The following is a 16039-nucleotide window of genomic DNA, read 5'->3' as shown; positions in this document are numbered from 1 at the left end:
GGATCCTGACTGACAGAGACATTCATTACACAATGTGCTATGAGCTGTAGGATTCATTGGAAGTGTAAGAAAAGATCTCTCTTCTCTAGAAATTTAAATTGGGGCACTTAAATTGTACCAGTCATGAAGTGGGTGTGCACATGAGTGCTTAGTGGGGCGATAGAAACAGCAGGTGCTGTAAGGAATCCAGTGGACCTCAAGGACACAGGCAGCTTCACACAGTACAAAGCTTTGAGCAGTGCAAGGGGACTAATATTTATGTGGGTCCTACTGTGTGCCACACCCACTATGGCTATGCTTAATATATATTGTGAGATTAGGTATGTTTAAAAGCCAGCACAGTGTCTGGCAAAGATCATGCTGTTTCTACTACACCAAAGTTTTCCAAACTTAAGTATAACTTACCTGCAGAAAAGTGCCCAAAACTAATCAGTATTTTTTAAAATTGAAGTGAAATTCACATAACATGAAATTAACCACTTTAAAGAGAACAGTCCAGTGGCATTTAGTACATTCATAATGTGTGCAACCACCACCTCTGTCTAGTTCCAAAGCATTTTCTCTTCACCCACAAATAAAACCCTGTACTCATTAAGTGGTCATTCCCCATTTTCTCTCCCTGCCAGCCCTGGCAACCACCATCTACTGTCTCTATGGATTTACCTATTCTGCGTATTTCCTACAGGTGGAGTCATACAATATGACCTTTTGAGTCTGGCTTCTTTTACTTAGCATAATGCTTTTGAGATTCATCCTCAAAACACCACAGCACAATTAGTACCTCATCCTCTTTTATGGCTGAATAATATTCCATTGTATGGATATGCCACAACTTGTTTATCCATTCATCTGCTGATGAACATTTGTGGTGTTTTCATTTTTTGGCTCTTGTGAAAGTGTTGATATGAACATTTGTATACAAGTATTTGAACATGTTTTAATCCTTTTGGGTATATACCTATGAGTAGAATTGCTGGGTCGTATGGTAATTGTATAATTAACTTTTTGAGAAACTGCAAACTGCTTATCACAGTGGATGAATCATTTTACATTCCCATGAGCAATGTAGATGGGTTCCAATTTCTCTACATCCTTGTAATCAACCAACTTCTAAAATTTACAAAATAAAACTGTACTACACCATAAGGCACATAGTGAATATTTATTTATCACAGAGGTTAAGCCTAAGGTAATTTTATAAATACTGGAAAAGCAAGCCAGAAAAAAAAAAGGGCAGAGATTTGCTCAACGTCAAAGCTAAAGGATGCTTCTAACGAGACTGGGCAAGGAGAGAGGAAAATATTTTAGTAGCATTCCATTAACTCCACCCTCAAATTTACTCACTCCAAGCATTCTTTCAACTTCTGGACACTAAAATTGTTTCCACTATCTTTTTCAGGATGAGTAAGAATCCCAGTAAGAAAAGAAGAGAAACAAATGGTTTCCAAACAGGAAGCAGGACACTGTGTGTGCCGTAGAGCAATAAGCACATCAGTCCAGCTAAATATAAGCAGCAACTTAAGATATCTGAGCATGGGATTGGCCAACTTTAAATGGCCATTTAAGAAAATCTGTGGCTCCCAATCTCCCTGTCTTTGTTTACCAACAAGCCTTTTTGGCCCCACCCATGTTCCAAGACAAATCAGATCAGTACACCCCAATCCTGTCTAAAGTCCTAAGTTCTTTCCTCCAGATATTTCTAACACTTTATATATTGGTCTGGGAGGAAAAACATACTGGGGTGGGGTTTTCAGGTGGATGACATTTCCAAAGTGGAGAGGACAAAGGCCTCTGGCTTGGCTTCCTGCTTCAGTACTCCTGTGAGCAGGAACTCAGGTGAGAGGATGGGCAGCCCAACCCGAAATGGAATGGCACATCGAGGGAAGTCCTGGGAACATGTGATCACAACTCTCTGAGGCTGGAAGAAAGACAGAGAGAACAGAAAGTCAGGGGTGAAAAAGAATCCTAGAAATAGGTTCGGGACCCACTAATCAGTCTTAGCAGCACAAAAACAGTACCCCCTGATGGGAAGCCATATGACACACACTGTCTATGAAGAACTCTTGCCACAAAAGTTGAACCTGAATTTGTTCAACCTTTTAAAGTTAACTACGATTTACAGGAAATATAAAAGATAGAAAAAACAAGATAAGTGACACAACAAGGGAGCAAACAGAAAAATCCAGACTGTGGAACATTCTAAAGGACAAGTGACCTAGTTTCTGCAGGAAGTCAATGGCAGGAAAAAGGCTAGGTGGGTTGGGAGGGTATGCTCTAGAGTAAAAGCAAATTAAGAGATACAGTGCAATTGTGGGGATACATGGACCTTGTTTGAGTCCTGATTTGAACTGTAAAAAGACATTTTCAGATGACTCGAGAAATTTGATTAATGGAGTAAGACACAGTGACCAGGAAACAATTGTTAATTTTGTTATCGACCAATAATGGCATGTGGTTACGTAAGAAATGTACATATTTCTTAGAGATGTATATTTTAAGTATGTAGGAAAAAATAATAATGACCTTTGCAGTTTTCCTTAAAAATTTCAGCAAAGAAAATGAAAGAAAAAGAAAAGAAAAGGGATAGAGCAAATGCAGCAAAATCTAAATTAACCTATTGAATCCGATGATTGGTATATGGAGGTTCGCTGCATTATTCCCTCTCCCTTTGTGTATATTTAAAAAAATTGTAAATACAAAAATAAAAATAAGTCCATTTGGTATCAGCAGACCTCTTCCTTCTCTATCCCTCTCTATACCAGAGGTCTTCCCCCAGCCTCTCACTACTCTGTGTTCCCATCTGTACCTCCATTTTCCCTCTAACCTGTTCCCATTCCAGCCACCTCTCTAACTGCCACCTCACCAGATCCTGAACACACCACCCCTACCTTATAGGACCGGGGCATGCTGGGTAGGACGGTGCCTCCACAGCAGCTGATGATCTCTCCCATCTGAGGTGGTGGTGGCTGGACTCCTGGGGTCACGTGAATCTCATAGCCCTAGGAGGAAGAGAATGGTGGAGACAGTAGATGATGCACTGAGAGGCCGTGGACCGCTGGGAAACAGCTGAAGTGTGGGGCAGAAGATGGCCTCTCACCTCCAGCAGCCTTCGCTCCCGAGCCCGGCTCAGGGCCTCCTGAAGGCTGAAGCCAAAGTTCTTCTCCTGCTCAGGATCAGTCACCACATATTCAGCCGGGGGCAAGAAGCAACCTGCCTTGCGGGACTAAGGACGGTAACAGTATCAAAGCTCAGCCCAGCCCTTCACCCAGCTCTTCTGTCTAGTGTTTACAGGGAGCTCATGAAATGTTTTCAGAATTAAGCCTTCTGCTTCACTAACCTCGTCTTCCTGTACCCACATTCCTCCCACCGCTTTCTAGAGCCCCATGTGAGCAGCCTTCTCCCGTCACTATCTCTACGGGTCTGTCATCATCTCCTGGCCTCTCACCTGGTGCAGCCAGTCCAGGGAGAGGATGGGGATGCCCCGCCCCAGGGCACACAGGAACTTGACTGTCCGGCGGATCCTATCCGTCACCAGGTGGGAAGCCTCAGCCACTGAGCTGGCCAGACTGCCCCCCAGGGCCAGCACTGCCTGCTCTCCATGAGCATCCACCACGCCTGTGAATAGCACCTGTGAGGGGGGTTAGCCTAAGCTGGTCACAGCAACCAGCGCCATCGGCACCCGTCTCCCAAATCCCCTGGGTCTCCTCCCGCCCTACCACATCTCCATCTCCCACAAAGCCCCAGGGCCCTTCTCTCCTACTTTGGGGGCCGTAGACTCTTGGATAGGTTTGGTCCGTCGCAGGCTGCGGCTTGGTATTTCCCGGGGCTCCCCGTCTGTCTGCTCTCTCTTTCTCTTGCCTGGTCCTGGAATCACTACATCCTGGGATTGAGAGAGAACTTGGCGGGAGTTTCCAAGCCCCCAAGCTCTTTCCAAACTAGGTGACTCCAGCCCTCTCCTCACCTCTTTCTTCCTCAGCTTCGCTGCAGGATTTTCTTCTTCTTCCTTAAGGAATGCTGTCTTCTGGGGAACTTCTCCTCTTTGGAGCCGTTTTTGAAGTGGAGGTGAGTCCGCAGTACCTAAAGACCTCTTGCGATTTTGAGAGGCCTCAGGCTGGGGCTCTGGGGTGAAGCCAGATCTATCTGCTGCCTCCTCCTTTGGGATCTGGGTTGCATGAGTGGATGCCTCGGGAAGCTGGGCAAAGGCCGGCTCAGGAATGGTGCTAAGGGACTTGGCTGCTCTCACTGCCCCTCGTCTCTGGTTCTTTGAGGACCAGGAGTTAGGTTCAGAAGGTGCAGAGTAGGGTTCCTGAACGTGAGCTGTGAGAGACCCATGATTCCTTGTGGCCCTTGGCCTCCTGCTGCAATTGGCTTCAGGGGGAATAGGCTGTCCTGTGGGGACTGGAGAGTGGAATTCAGGGGTGGTAGGAACCAGCATGGCACTTACTGTAGAAGACCTTAGTGTCCTGCTCTGACCACCCTGAGCTATGACTTTGGGGGTGACAGGCTGGTCTGTGGGGGACGAAGGTTCAAGGTCAGGAGCTGTGGGTTCAGTTGGCTGGGATGTCTTGACAGAGGACCTATGTGTCCTGCCCCGAGTGGCCTGAGGTGTGGGCTCAGGGGTGAGAGACTGGTCTTTAGAGGTGGAAGGCTGGGGCTCAGGAGTTATGGGGACAACTGGTTCAGGGCTCTTAGCAGAAGACCTAAGTGTCCTGCCCTGAGTGGCCCGAGATGTGGGTTTGGGGGTGACAGGCTGGTCTGTGGAAGTGGAAGGCTGGGGCGCAGGGGCTGTGGAGATAACTGGTTCGGGAGTCTTGACAGAAGCCCTCTGTGTCCTGCCCCGAGTGGCCCGAGATGTGGGTTTGGGGGTGACAGGCTGGTCTGTGGAAGTGGAAGGCTGGGGCGCAGGGGCTGTCGAGATAACTGGTTCGGGAGTCTTGACAGTAGCCCTCTGTGTCCTGCCCCGAGTGGCCCGAGATGTGGGTTTGGGGGTGACAGGCTGGTCTGTGGAAGTGGAAGGCTGGGGTGCAGGGGCTGTCGAGATAACTGGTTCGGGAGTCTTGACAGAAGCCCTCTGTGTCCTGCCCCGAGTGGCCCGAGATGTGGGTTTGGGGGTGACAGGCTGGTCTGTGGAAGTGGAAGGCTGGGGCGCAGGGGCTGTCGAGATAACTGGTTCGGGAGTCTTGACAGAAGCCCTCTGTGTCCTGCCCCGAGTGGCCCGAGATGTGGGTTTGGGGGTGACAGGCTGGTCTGTGGAAGTGGAAGGCTGGGGCGCAGGGGCTGTGGAGATAACTGGTTCGGGAGTCTTGACAGAAGCCCTCTGTGTCCTGCCCCGAGATGTGGGTTTGGGGGTGACAGGCTGGTCTGTGGAAGTGGAAGGCTGGGGCGCAGGGGCTGTCGAGATAACTGGTTCGGGAGTCTTGACAGAAGCCCTCTGTGTCCTGCCCCGAGTGGCCCGAGATGTGGGTTTGGGGGTGACAGGCTGGTCTGTGGAGGCAGTAGGGTGGGGCTCAAGGGGTACAGAAGAAACTGGAGAGGACCCTTGGGGCTTGACGTTGGGTTTTGGGTGGAGAGAGTCCAGCTCTGAGGAAAAGGGAGTCTCCAGAGCTTCCTGACTCTCATTTTGTCTGGTCCTGGGAATGGGCGGTTCTAAAGGAGGTGGAGAGGGTGAAAGGAGGGGCTGAGGGGCAGGATGTTTTTGGCTCTGAGAGATGAGGAGGTTTTGGAGAGGCGCTGAAGCCTCCTGCACTGCAGGAGGCCGACAAGCATCTGGGGATTCCTGATCACCCTGGGGAGAAATGGAAGCCAGTGAGGGAGGAAGAGACAGAGAGAAGAGAGACAGGACTTGGATACTGTTCTTGATCCTTGTTTATAGAGTGTACTCGTGGCATTTCTCTTTCTGTCTGTTCCATTAGACTGGGAATTTCCTCTTACCCAAAGACCTCTCCCCAAAATGCCAGTATAGTATTCTCCATATATGGAGGATGCTAATAAAGAGGACGGTTAGGAGAAAGAGGGAAGGGACTTGAAAAAAGGAGCTTTCTGAGTCAGGGAGAGGGAGACAGAACTTGGGGAACAGATACGGAAAACAACAGGTGTCAAAGTAAACGGATAGAAGCCAACTAAGGAGCCAACTAAGAAGCCAACTAAGGAGCAGTGAAAATGGAAGAAAAGTTAAACATATGGGGAAAGGAGTAGATGAAAGCAAGGTCAGGGGAAGGGGCTGTGGAGGAGACGTAGAGATGACCTGTGGACTGGGGAGGTGGGTACAGAAAGCAGCTCTCACCCTGGAAGCCTTCTCAGCAGGTGGCATCTTGCAATTCAAGTAGCCTAGACAGAAGGGAAAGACAAGTAGCTGAGGTCTAAGCAGTCAGTCACTTGGGGGTTGATTATCATGAGGGCTGTGCACCACCTTAGGCTCCCCTCTACCTTCACTTACCTCTCTGCTGCCTCCTGGGGCTCACTGGGGTGCCCCTTCCTCCACCTGACTGGCTCCCAGAAGCTATGGGGTCTGAAGCAAGTCCCTGAAGGTCTCCCACCCCCGCCCCAGGCTCTGGTGTTGAACCGGAGGCCTGGCCTTTCTGGTCCTGGCCCCCCGCCTCTGTCTCCCCTGTCTGTGGGCCTCTGTCCATCATCACTTTGGGTACCTTCCCTTCTAACCCACCTGCCTCACACTGTCTCTCTGCTACTGGTTTCTCTGCTTCTCTGTCAAATATTTCTGTTGTAAGAGTCTGCTTTTCTCTCTCTTTCTCTTGCATTTCCTCGGGTGTCTCAATTTCTACCTTCAAACTCTCCATATCCCTTTCAGTACTTGCACTTTTTACTTTTTTGTCAGACTCTTGTTTCTCAGTATCTCTAGCTAACACATGTTTTTGTTCTCTGTCCTGTATCCCCCTGGTTGATTCTTCCTCTCCCATCACATCTTCCCTTTCTCCTTCTGAGGGCAGTTTCTCAGTTTCCCTCTCCAATGGCCCTCTCTCAGGGGTCACCCTCCCTGCTGTTCCTCTTGGTGTACCCATGTCTTCCTCCACAGTCTGCATCCCTCTGCCTTGAATCCCCAGTGGCTCTGCATGAACTGGACTCTCGGGATGTTGCTCTTGTGGTGCTGCCGTAGGTGGAGAGGGGCAAGATCCATGGGCTTCAATGTGGGTGGCAATGGGCTGGGTCTCAGAGGCTTCAGACTCTCTCGGACAGAATGGCTGTGTAGCCAAGACCTCCCATGGCTCATCCAGGGAACCTGAAAGCAGAGTGAGTGAGAGAGAGACAGGAATGTAGGTTGAAAAGGTAATAGCTTGAGAAAAGATGAAGACAAATTCATGCATAATAAATTTAAATGGGTTATTAAAGGAAAGCTGGGAATAAGGAAGATAGTCATAACATTTAACATTTGTCTCAAAAAGTAAGCCCAAACCTTCATATAAAAGCTCTCTCAGTAGCCTCTTAAAAACTTATGCTAGACTAGTTGCTCTATGGGTCTGACTTAATATGGCATTTTTTTCTGATGAGATGGAGGAACATCAGCAAAATGTCGAGGAATATAAAAGAAACGTGTAGAGAGGGAAAATAAGGATGCCAAGTTAGGGACACAGAGGAGGGGAGAGTTTCTTATACCTGTGGCCTGGAAGCTGCAATGGGAAGGGCCAGGCTCTTGGGGCAGAGGAAACAGGAAGGCCTGAGTGGGTTCATCCTCCATGCTGGGGACTGTTGCACAAGAAAGCATAGCCTGAGCACTGCTCCAAAGAACTCCGGGGTCCCATTCTTAGTTTCCCACCCTGCCAGTCCCAGCTTTCACACCCTTCAAGGACTACCAGTCTGATCTCCAAGCTCCTGTTTGTACCAGTATCCACATGACACAAATGTCCTCACCTTCCAGGCTCTGATTCTCTCTCTCCACAAAGCACTGAGTAGCTTGTAGGTCCAGATCTTCAGAATCTGGTGGGGGAGGAATATAGGATAATTAAAAAATCACAGCTGATCCTTAACTCCTTCCTTTTTCTCTACTATTCTCTCCTCAGCCCCAACCCCATGCAATAGACTGAATCTCTGTGACTCCCCCAAAATAGTTACATTGAAACGTAATTTCCAATGTGAGGCTATTAGGAGGTGGGGCTTCTGGGAGGTAATTAGGTCATGAGGGTGGAGCCCATGGGAATGGGATCAGTGCCCTTATAAAAGAGACTCCAGAGAGCTTCCTTGGGCCCTTTTGCCATGTGAGGACATAGTGAGAAGATGGCTGCCTATGAAGAAGTAAGCGGGGACTCACCAGACACTGAATCTGCTGGTATCTTGGACTTCCCAGGCTTTAGAACTGTGAAAAATAAACTTCTGTTATTTATAAGCTACCCAGTCTATGGTATTTTGTTATAGCAGCTCAAATGAACTAAGATACCCTACAAGCATTGTTTTTTTTTTTTTTTTGGCAGTACGGGGGCCTCTCACTGCTGTGGCCTCTCCCATTGCTACGGACGTGCAGGCTTAGCGGCCATGGCTCACAGGCCCAGCCGCTCTGCAGCATGTGAGATCTTCCTGGACCAGGGCACGAACCCGCATCCCCTGCATCGGCAGGTGGACTCGCAACCACTGCACCACCAGGGAAGCCCTAGAAGCATTCTTTATTGCAGGGGTTAAGGGAGGAAAGAAGGCCAGCACTAACCATCGTGGTTGTCTCCAGAGTCCATGGTCCTATCCACATGTGGTTCTCTCTCCCTTTCTGTGGGGGTCTGGGCCCCCCCTCTCTGTAGCTGGGTGGGTTCCCCTGGAGTGCCTGTGTCCACCACCAGATCTGCTATGTTATTCACTGAGACAGGGAGAAGGTCCTGCTCCACTTGGGCCACGGGTGACCCACCCTGGGCCCCGGCCATAAAAGCTCTGCCCCGTTCAAGAACGGCTGCAGCCCACTCTGTCCCAGTATCTTCTGCCTGAAGCTGGCTCTTTCTTACATCTGCCACTGCTGAGGCTGCTAAGGATGTGTTCTGCTCTGCATCTGGGTCACAGTCCCCAGCTAGAGGAGGCCGAGCTTCTTCTAGATACACCACAGGCAGCTTTGCTGGGCCTCCTTCAGCTTCCACATCTGTTTGATGTGTCCATGCTACAGGTACTTGATGCTTCTCCAGAAGTATAACAGCTGGCCCTGGTGGGACTTCCTCCACCACTTGTGTGTTGACATGCACTGTGGCAGAGGCTTGGCTTCTCTCCAGGTGGAATCCCGGTGAGCTCTTCTCTTCTGTCACCTCTTTATCACTGTCCCTGAAAGGAGGTTGACTCTTTTCTGAATATGCCTTGCCAGTGTGACCCCTGGGAACAGTTCCTGTCTTCTCCACTGGGAGCCCCTTTTCCTTCATGTCTGTGTCACTGTCTCTCCCAGCAGAGGCTTGGCTTCGCTCCAGAAGGGCCACCGGTTGGGCCCTATCCTCTTCTGCATCTGGATCTCTGTTCCGCACAATGACCTGGCTCTCGCTTAGATGTGCCAGCGTGAGCGCTGCTGAGACTTCTTCCTTATCATCTGTATTGCTATCGATCATGATGGAGGCTCGACTTCTGTCCAGAGGGACGGTCAGGGGGGCCTCCCCCTCCTCTATATCTGTATCACTACCAGCCGGGCTCTCCTGCCGATGTGCCACGCCAGGTGCCCGAGGACTCTCTGTACCAACTTCATGGAAGATGTGCCTCTTCCTCACAGGAACTACAGCTGGGGTTGCAGGGATCCCCTCTTCTTCCACATCAGTATCACTGTCTATGAAGCCACAAGGCTGGGCCCTTTCCAGATGGACCCCAGTGAGCCTTCTCAGAGGCCCGCTCTCATCATCCACGTCTGTGTCACTGTCCTCCCCAGCAGGCTGGCTCCTCTCCAGAATCACTCCAACTGGAACCACCCCACTCCTCGCATTCCTCTCAACTTTCGTGTCATTGTTCTTTTCCTTCACTGAACACTGATCCTTTTCAAGCTGGATTTCAGTTGTGACAGGTTTAGGCTGTTCTGTCTCTGCAGCGGTGACTCTTCTGGCGGCTGAGGAGCCCTCCCCTGCTCCTGGTTGCTGACTTTCTTCCTCAACTGTGTCACTGTTCAAGTTGAAGGCAAAAGGTGGCCCAGGGCCATCAACGGCAGAGGAAGGTCCCTCTTCATCACTGTGAAGGGAAGAGAAGAGAGAGTCTATAGAATCTATTTCCCCAGAAGGGATACCCCACTCAACTAGGAGCTCCTTGAGGGCAGACATGAGGTAGTATCTTCTTTTCTATCTCCAGCAATTAGTTTTCTGCTTGGCACATCAGAGGTGCTCAATAAAAATTCAGTTGATTGAATGAGTATGTGTAGTTCCCCAGCCCGGACTTTCATGGTAATAAGTTCTTGTAGAGATGGATCCTCCAGCCCCTGATTTGTCCTCCTTTTGAAAACTCAGGTATCTGGTCCTTTGGCACTCACCTCTCTGGAACTACTGTTGCCAAAAAGGAGGTCCTTGGTCCTTTCACCACACACTTTTCAGAAAGAGAATCTGTCAGTTGTAGAAAGGAGTAAGTTGACAGTTTCACACTCACAATCCCCATCTCCTCACCCGCCCTCCCAATACACAAACTTACCTACTTCTTCCTCTGAGTCCTCAGCCAACAGAAGCCTGTGGGGTTGAGTTCCTCTCTGTACCCTGGGTGTCTCCTCTACAGTTAGAGGGCCCCGGGAGACAAAGGGCAGGGGGACATCCAAGCGATGGTACTGGCAGGGCAAGTCAGCAAAGAGAATCAACTCCCGGTCCCTCAAACGATGACTCACCCCAGGGCCCAGGACCTTAGGAGGCCTCAGGATTTGAGTACCATTGAGGCTCCCACAATCCCAGAGGACAGGCGCCTTGTCCCAGGCCAAGATTTCAATCACGGCATGTTGTTTGGAGATAGATGAATAGGGCAGGGCCACAGAGCAATCAGGCATTCGGCCTACCACATTCTTCCCGAGGTATAGTGGGAAATCTAAGAATTAGAGAGGTAGATGGGTTCCAAGGCCAGAGTCCTGACCTGCTATTAGGAAAACATTCCTGTTAAGTACCTCACTACTCACTCAAGGTCCCGCCATGCATTAGAAAAATAAAAGGTCCCAGGATAACTAGCTAATAAAGTATATATGCAATGCATTATTCATAATCAATACCCCATCCATCCACACTGGATTATTTTCTATTGTGGTAAAATATACATAAAATTTACCACTCACCCAACTTTTCAGTGTACAGTTCAGTGACATTAAGTACATTCATTGTTGTGCAAAACATCACCACCACCCATTTCCAGACCTCACTGGATTTTTATCTGAATCCCTTCATCTTCTCCTACCAAAGTAAAATCACCCCCATTGAGTCCAGGGCACTTGCCTGGAGCAATCAGATCAATCAGTCCCCTCTTCTCCATTCCCAGTATAACCTTTTTTCAGATCTCCCAGATGCATATCTAAGCTTGCAACCCTCCAATTACCTCCCCACAGAAATAAGAGGCCTATACCAGTACTTCAGCACCCAATAACCCCTGACCTTTTTCTGGTCCATAGGAACTACTGAAGATATGCAGTTGCCCAAGGGGCTGCAAGCTACACCTCAAAGATTCACTGGGTCTCTCTTCAACCTCCTCCTCTTCTTCAACTTCCCAGTTAATAACCTGGGTGTCTTCCATGATCTGAGAAAAAAAACGCATTATTATCACCTCTTTCAGTGGGTCACACACACAGCCTCAGAGAGGAGACTGCTAACTGCTGTAAACCTGGAAAGCTATGGAGGCTGATGCTTCCCTTTCTGCCAATCATTCTGTTGTCATTCTTCTAAAGCATTTAAGATATATCTTTGATCATGATACGGAATAAGAAATAAATATTATAGAGTCCCCAGTACAGAAATATATATAAAAACACATGCTTGGGACTTCCCTGGTGGTCCAGTGGTAAAGAATCTGCCTCCCAATGCAGGGGACTCAGGTTCGATCCCTGATCAGGGAACTAAGATCCCACATGTCCCGGGGCAACTAAACCCATGTGCCACAACTACTAAGCTCGGGCGCCTCAACTAGAGAGCCTGCGTGCCACAAACTACAGAGCCCACGTGCCCTGGAGCCTCCGCACCACAACTAGAGAAGAGAAAACCCACACACTACAACTAGAGAGAAGGCCCCGCACCGCAATGAAAGATCCCGCGTGCTGTGAATAAGACCCGACACAGCCTAAAATAAATAAATAGTAATAAATAAATAATAATAAATAAATAAATCTTAAAAAAAAACCCACATGCTTATTTATAGACAAATGTTTTGAGAAACAATGTTAAGCCTTTATACAACACACTTTTAGTTGTCATTCTGTTCTTTCCTCTTCTCAATTTTTTAAATGCCGATTTGCAATCCACTAAATTGATTTCACTATCCACCATTGGTATAACTTTTGCCAAACATCAACTATATATCAGGCATAGTAGCCATGAGGCAGTTGTTTAGGACACGAAGGCTAAAAATATTCAATCAGAATAACATAGCAGGTAAATGAAAAGGGTAGGAATAAATGTGCTTCTGGCTGCAAAGCCCATGCTTTTTACACTTTATCAGATCATCTAAGTGTGATCAGACTAAACTGCAAAAAATCATAACAGCCAAAAGAGAGGCTTGGTAGGTGTCAAGCACTGCTCTAATTACTTTACATTCACTGACTTATTTAATTATCACAAGAACCCTGTAAAATATTATTATTACTTTTTTTTGGTTGTTTTCCTTTTGGACATGCAGCATGGCATATGGGATCTTAGTTCCCCGACCAGGGATCGAACCCCTGGCCCCTGCAGTGGAAGCACGGAGTCCTAACCACTGGACCGCCAGGGAATTCCTTATTATTACTTTCTATTTCTCAGATAAAGAAACTGCAATACAGATGGATTAAGGAATTTGTCCAGGACCACCCAGAAAATGTCTCTCCTCTGTTTAATATTCTTTGATGGATTTCCATGCCCATAGGATAAAATAAAATCTAAACTCCTTAGCAAGACCCTCCACAATCAGAACCTCATATCCTCAAATGTATGTCCCACCTGCACCTCACCCAAGCCTATGATTCAGCCACATGGACCTTCTCCCCAGTCTCTGAACACACTGCTCCCTCTCATCTGCAGGCCTTAGCCAGCTCTTAAGCCCTTTGCTCATAGTTTTCTGGTCCAAATCCTACCCATCCTTTACAATTCAGTTCAAATGTCACTTCCTCAGCAAAGCCTTGCCTGGAGTCTTCTCTGCTTTCTGGTGTTCCCCATGTTCCTAAGTGTTTCACGGTGGTTGGTGGACTTGTACTTATCCTGATAGTTCTCACCATAGTGTAACTATTACATTCCATTTCTGCCTCACACCCCCCCCCCCTCGAGAACTGGACCAAGCAGAAGAACTGTGTCTTTTCCCCAAGGGTCCATCATATTCATTCAAGTTATTGCGCACCTGGTACCGCTGTAAGTATTCGGGATACATTCCTGAACGAAAAGTAAAATTAACTCTGCTCTCCTGATTAAAGAACAAATAAGATGAAAACTCAAAACAGTATGAAAGATGCTACTCTAAAGGGAAACTGTTGACACGTTGGTAAAGTAGGACACCTCCATGGAGATAGTGTTAACTCCGTTCTTATGACTGGCGAACGAACTCAGCTGGTGCCCATGACCCTCGGCTCCAATCCATGGGCCACCACCTTTGATCTCCCTCCATCCCATGGGTTCCCTCCTAGCCCAACGTCTCCCTGTGTCTTCATACCTAAAGTCAGGGAGGGGCGTCAGGTAAGGATGAGTATTATAATCCGAGAAGCAAATTTCCAAGTATCTTCCGCCCGGTCGTACCCAAGGCACGCCCCTCCCGCCCACCGGGGAAAACCAAGATGGCACCCGGGGAGCCTGGGCGAGGCCCCCCAGAACTCACCTACTTTGAGTCCCCGCGCGCGCCACCAGTAACGGCCGCGACCGGGGTGGGGCGAGTGCCTGAGCGGGGCGGGGGCCGATTCGCTGATTGGCTCCTGCCGCTGTCTTTCACAGCCCGGCTGCACGTCAACAGAGCAAGCCGCCAACTCGGAGGCACAGCCAGAGCCCCGCCCCGTCCCCGCCCCCTTACAGCTCAAAGGGGCGGCTTCTCCGGGGAGGCTGAGATCAGTTGGCTGAGGCTGTAGAAGGCGCACAGAGTAGCGCACCTCGATTGGGCAGCTCCAAAGGACAACCCATTGCCGCTTCACCGCACCGCCCACTTCCCGCGCAGATTTCTAAATCGCGACCACAGAGTCTGGCCGCCAGCGACGGATAGAGGGGCTTACCATAGTCGTCGCCCCAAGCATCTAGTGCGGCCAGAGCGTCCTTCCCCGGTCCTCCCCAGACATGGTGTCCGCTGACTCATGAGAAATGAAAATGGGTTGCGGGTTGCAGTCGTGGCTGAAGGCTGCAGTTTGGAAAATATCCCGTAGGCGTGGCGCTTGAGGACTCATTGCAATGGAAGTTCATTTTCTTATGAGTTAGCTCGTCCTGAAGTCATGTCATTTCCTCTCTGAGAATACATTCCTGATCGACATTTTGAGGTCATTCTCCAAGAGTAAAGATCCCTAGGCAAACAGAACTGTTTCGTTAACCATCTTGAAGGCTGACCGAGGTCTTTGAAGGGTTCAAGGATGATAAATATCATTTATTTCATTAAATGTCATACTAAGACAAGAATAATAATTTGACATGAATAATTTAGGAAGACCTTTTGCATTATCTCACTTCATTCTGACTACAATAGGCAGAAATAGGTTTTATAGAAAGAATCGGAGCTCTGCCGATAACTTGCCTACAACTAGTGTAAGGTAGAGACAAATTGAAACCAGTTCCCTAATTGTAAATCCTGAACTCTCTTCACTACCACAAAATACGTAATTACTTTCATTGTGATCATGCCCTAAAACATGAACATTCTATTTTAAGTGGGTAGACGACTCTTACACAACTTAATGTTCTTTTATTTATAAAATGACTGAGAAATGTGTGTTGAATCCAATGTGAATTAACAATGATGACCTTGATATCACATGTCCTTTATCACAGTGCTTACCACGCTCAATTATTGTTTATACACTTCTCACGAAATTGCAAGATCCTGGAGAACACTGAGCTACTTCTTAATCACTTTGTATCCCTAGCTCCTGGTTTCGTGGACACTTGGTATCTCTCAAGTTGAATTAATCCCTGAGATGAAACATGCCACTCAGACTTCAGCTGATCTAGTTTTTTCCCCATCACCTCCCTACCCCTTTTATTTCAATCCTGAGGCTCCTGGAATGTTGCAATGGTCAGACACCTAGTCAGTGAAATCAGTGAACTGAAAAAACACTGACTTCATCAAAGTGTCTAGAGAGGCAGGCTGGAAGACACTAAAATTCTATCAGGTATCTCACCCCATAGTTCTCAGCTGGAAAATACAGTGTGTTAAAAGCTGCTCTAAGGCCCAGACCCCCCACATGGACAGACACTTCTGGCATATCAAATTCTCTAAACCATTCAACTTGTTCTTGAACATACCCTTCACACAATTCTCTATTTTGAAAAGCCCTTGCTGCAATTTTGTTTCTAAACATTATCATTAGAAAACTCCCACGGCATTAGCAGGAGGGCAATCCCCTCCTTCTTCCTGAGGTATCTGGGGGAAGACAGCTTACTGAAGTTCATGCCTTGGGTCACCAAAGAACCATCTGTTAGATAGCAGATCAGGGTGCCGCATTTCTCCCCAGTTTTCGCTGAGCTAAGCAATCCTGTCTTCCCAAGAGCTACCGCAGCGGGGAGCTTTCAGGGCGTGCCCCCAGTCCACCCTCCAACGCCTTGGTACCCCCGGGTTCCCAATTTCTGTATTTCTCTCTTTTTATACCAGAAAAGTCAGGCATAGAGGAAGGAACCCTTGTGCAAGGTCATTTTTCATTAAAAACTCCCAAACCAAAACCCCCATACCCAGTACCCACCCATTTGTCCTTTCATTTTGCAGCGTGGACAACAATAGAGGACTACAACTCCCAGGGAGGACTGCGCTAGTCCTGCCG

The 16039-nt window shown here is 48.3% G+C and overlaps 1 protein-coding gene across 10 annotated transcripts; it reads right to left on the bottom strand.

Annotated features, from left to right (window-relative positions):
• Positions 1-1143: 1143 nt before the first annotated feature.
• On the bottom strand, positions 1144-16005 carry MDC1 (mediator of DNA damage checkpoint 1). Of its 10 annotated transcripts, XM_067006522.1 has the most exons (17): positions 15962-16005; positions 14291-14572; positions 11508-11649; positions 10573-10953; positions 10418-10487; positions 8651-10122; positions 8261-8305; positions 7864-7929; positions 7609-7698; positions 6437-7234; positions 6284-6327; positions 3962-5785; positions 3761-3880; positions 3446-3628; positions 3098-3223; positions 2889-2999; positions 1145-1918 (listed from the first exon to the last, which is right to left on the bottom strand). In XM_067006522.1, exons 2-17 carry the CDS (start codon positions 14309-14311, stop codon positions 1751-1753), a joined length of 5661 nt encoding a protein of 1886 aa, XP_066862623.1. In that variant the 5' UTR covers positions 14312-14572; positions 15962-16005; the 3' UTR covers positions 1145-1750. The 10 variants fall into 10 exon arrangements, with proteins under 10 accessions (XP_066862629.1, XP_058931594.1, XP_066862623.1 ...); XM_067006528.1 differs by lacking the exon at positions 15962-16005 and having other exon boundaries at positions 1144-1918; positions 7013-7234; positions 14291-14377; XM_059075611.2 differs by lacking the exons at positions 14291-14572; positions 15962-16005 and adding an exon at positions 13906-14073 and having other exon boundaries at positions 1144-1918; positions 7013-7234.
• Between the last annotated feature and the right edge of the window lie 34 nt (positions 16006-16039).

This window comes from Kogia breviceps, chromosome 10 (genome assembly GCF_026419965.1).
Source record: "Kogia breviceps isolate mKogBre1 chromosome 10, mKogBre1 haplotype 1, whole genome shotgun sequence".
Lineage (NCBI taxonomy): Eukaryota > Metazoa > Chordata > Mammalia > Artiodactyla > Physeteridae > Kogia > Kogia breviceps.
This window is presented reverse-complemented; position numbering and strand designations above follow the sequence as displayed.

What these genes read in the sequence shown, in the direction of transcription:
- MDC1 (XM_067006522.1), bottom strand. Translation starts at nt 14,311, where the DNA reads ATGCTTGGGGCGACGACTATG. An exon ending in CGAAGCTGAGGAAGAAAGAG is followed by an intron (nt 3,881 to 3,961) that starts GTGAGGAGAGGG and finishes TCTCAATCCCAG; the next exon opens with GATGTAGTGATTCCAGGACC. An exon ending in GGGAGCGAAGGCTGCTGGAG is followed by an intron (nt 3,000 to 3,097) that starts GTGAGAGGCCAT and finishes TCTTCCTCCTAG; the next exon opens with GGCTATGAGATTCACGTGAC.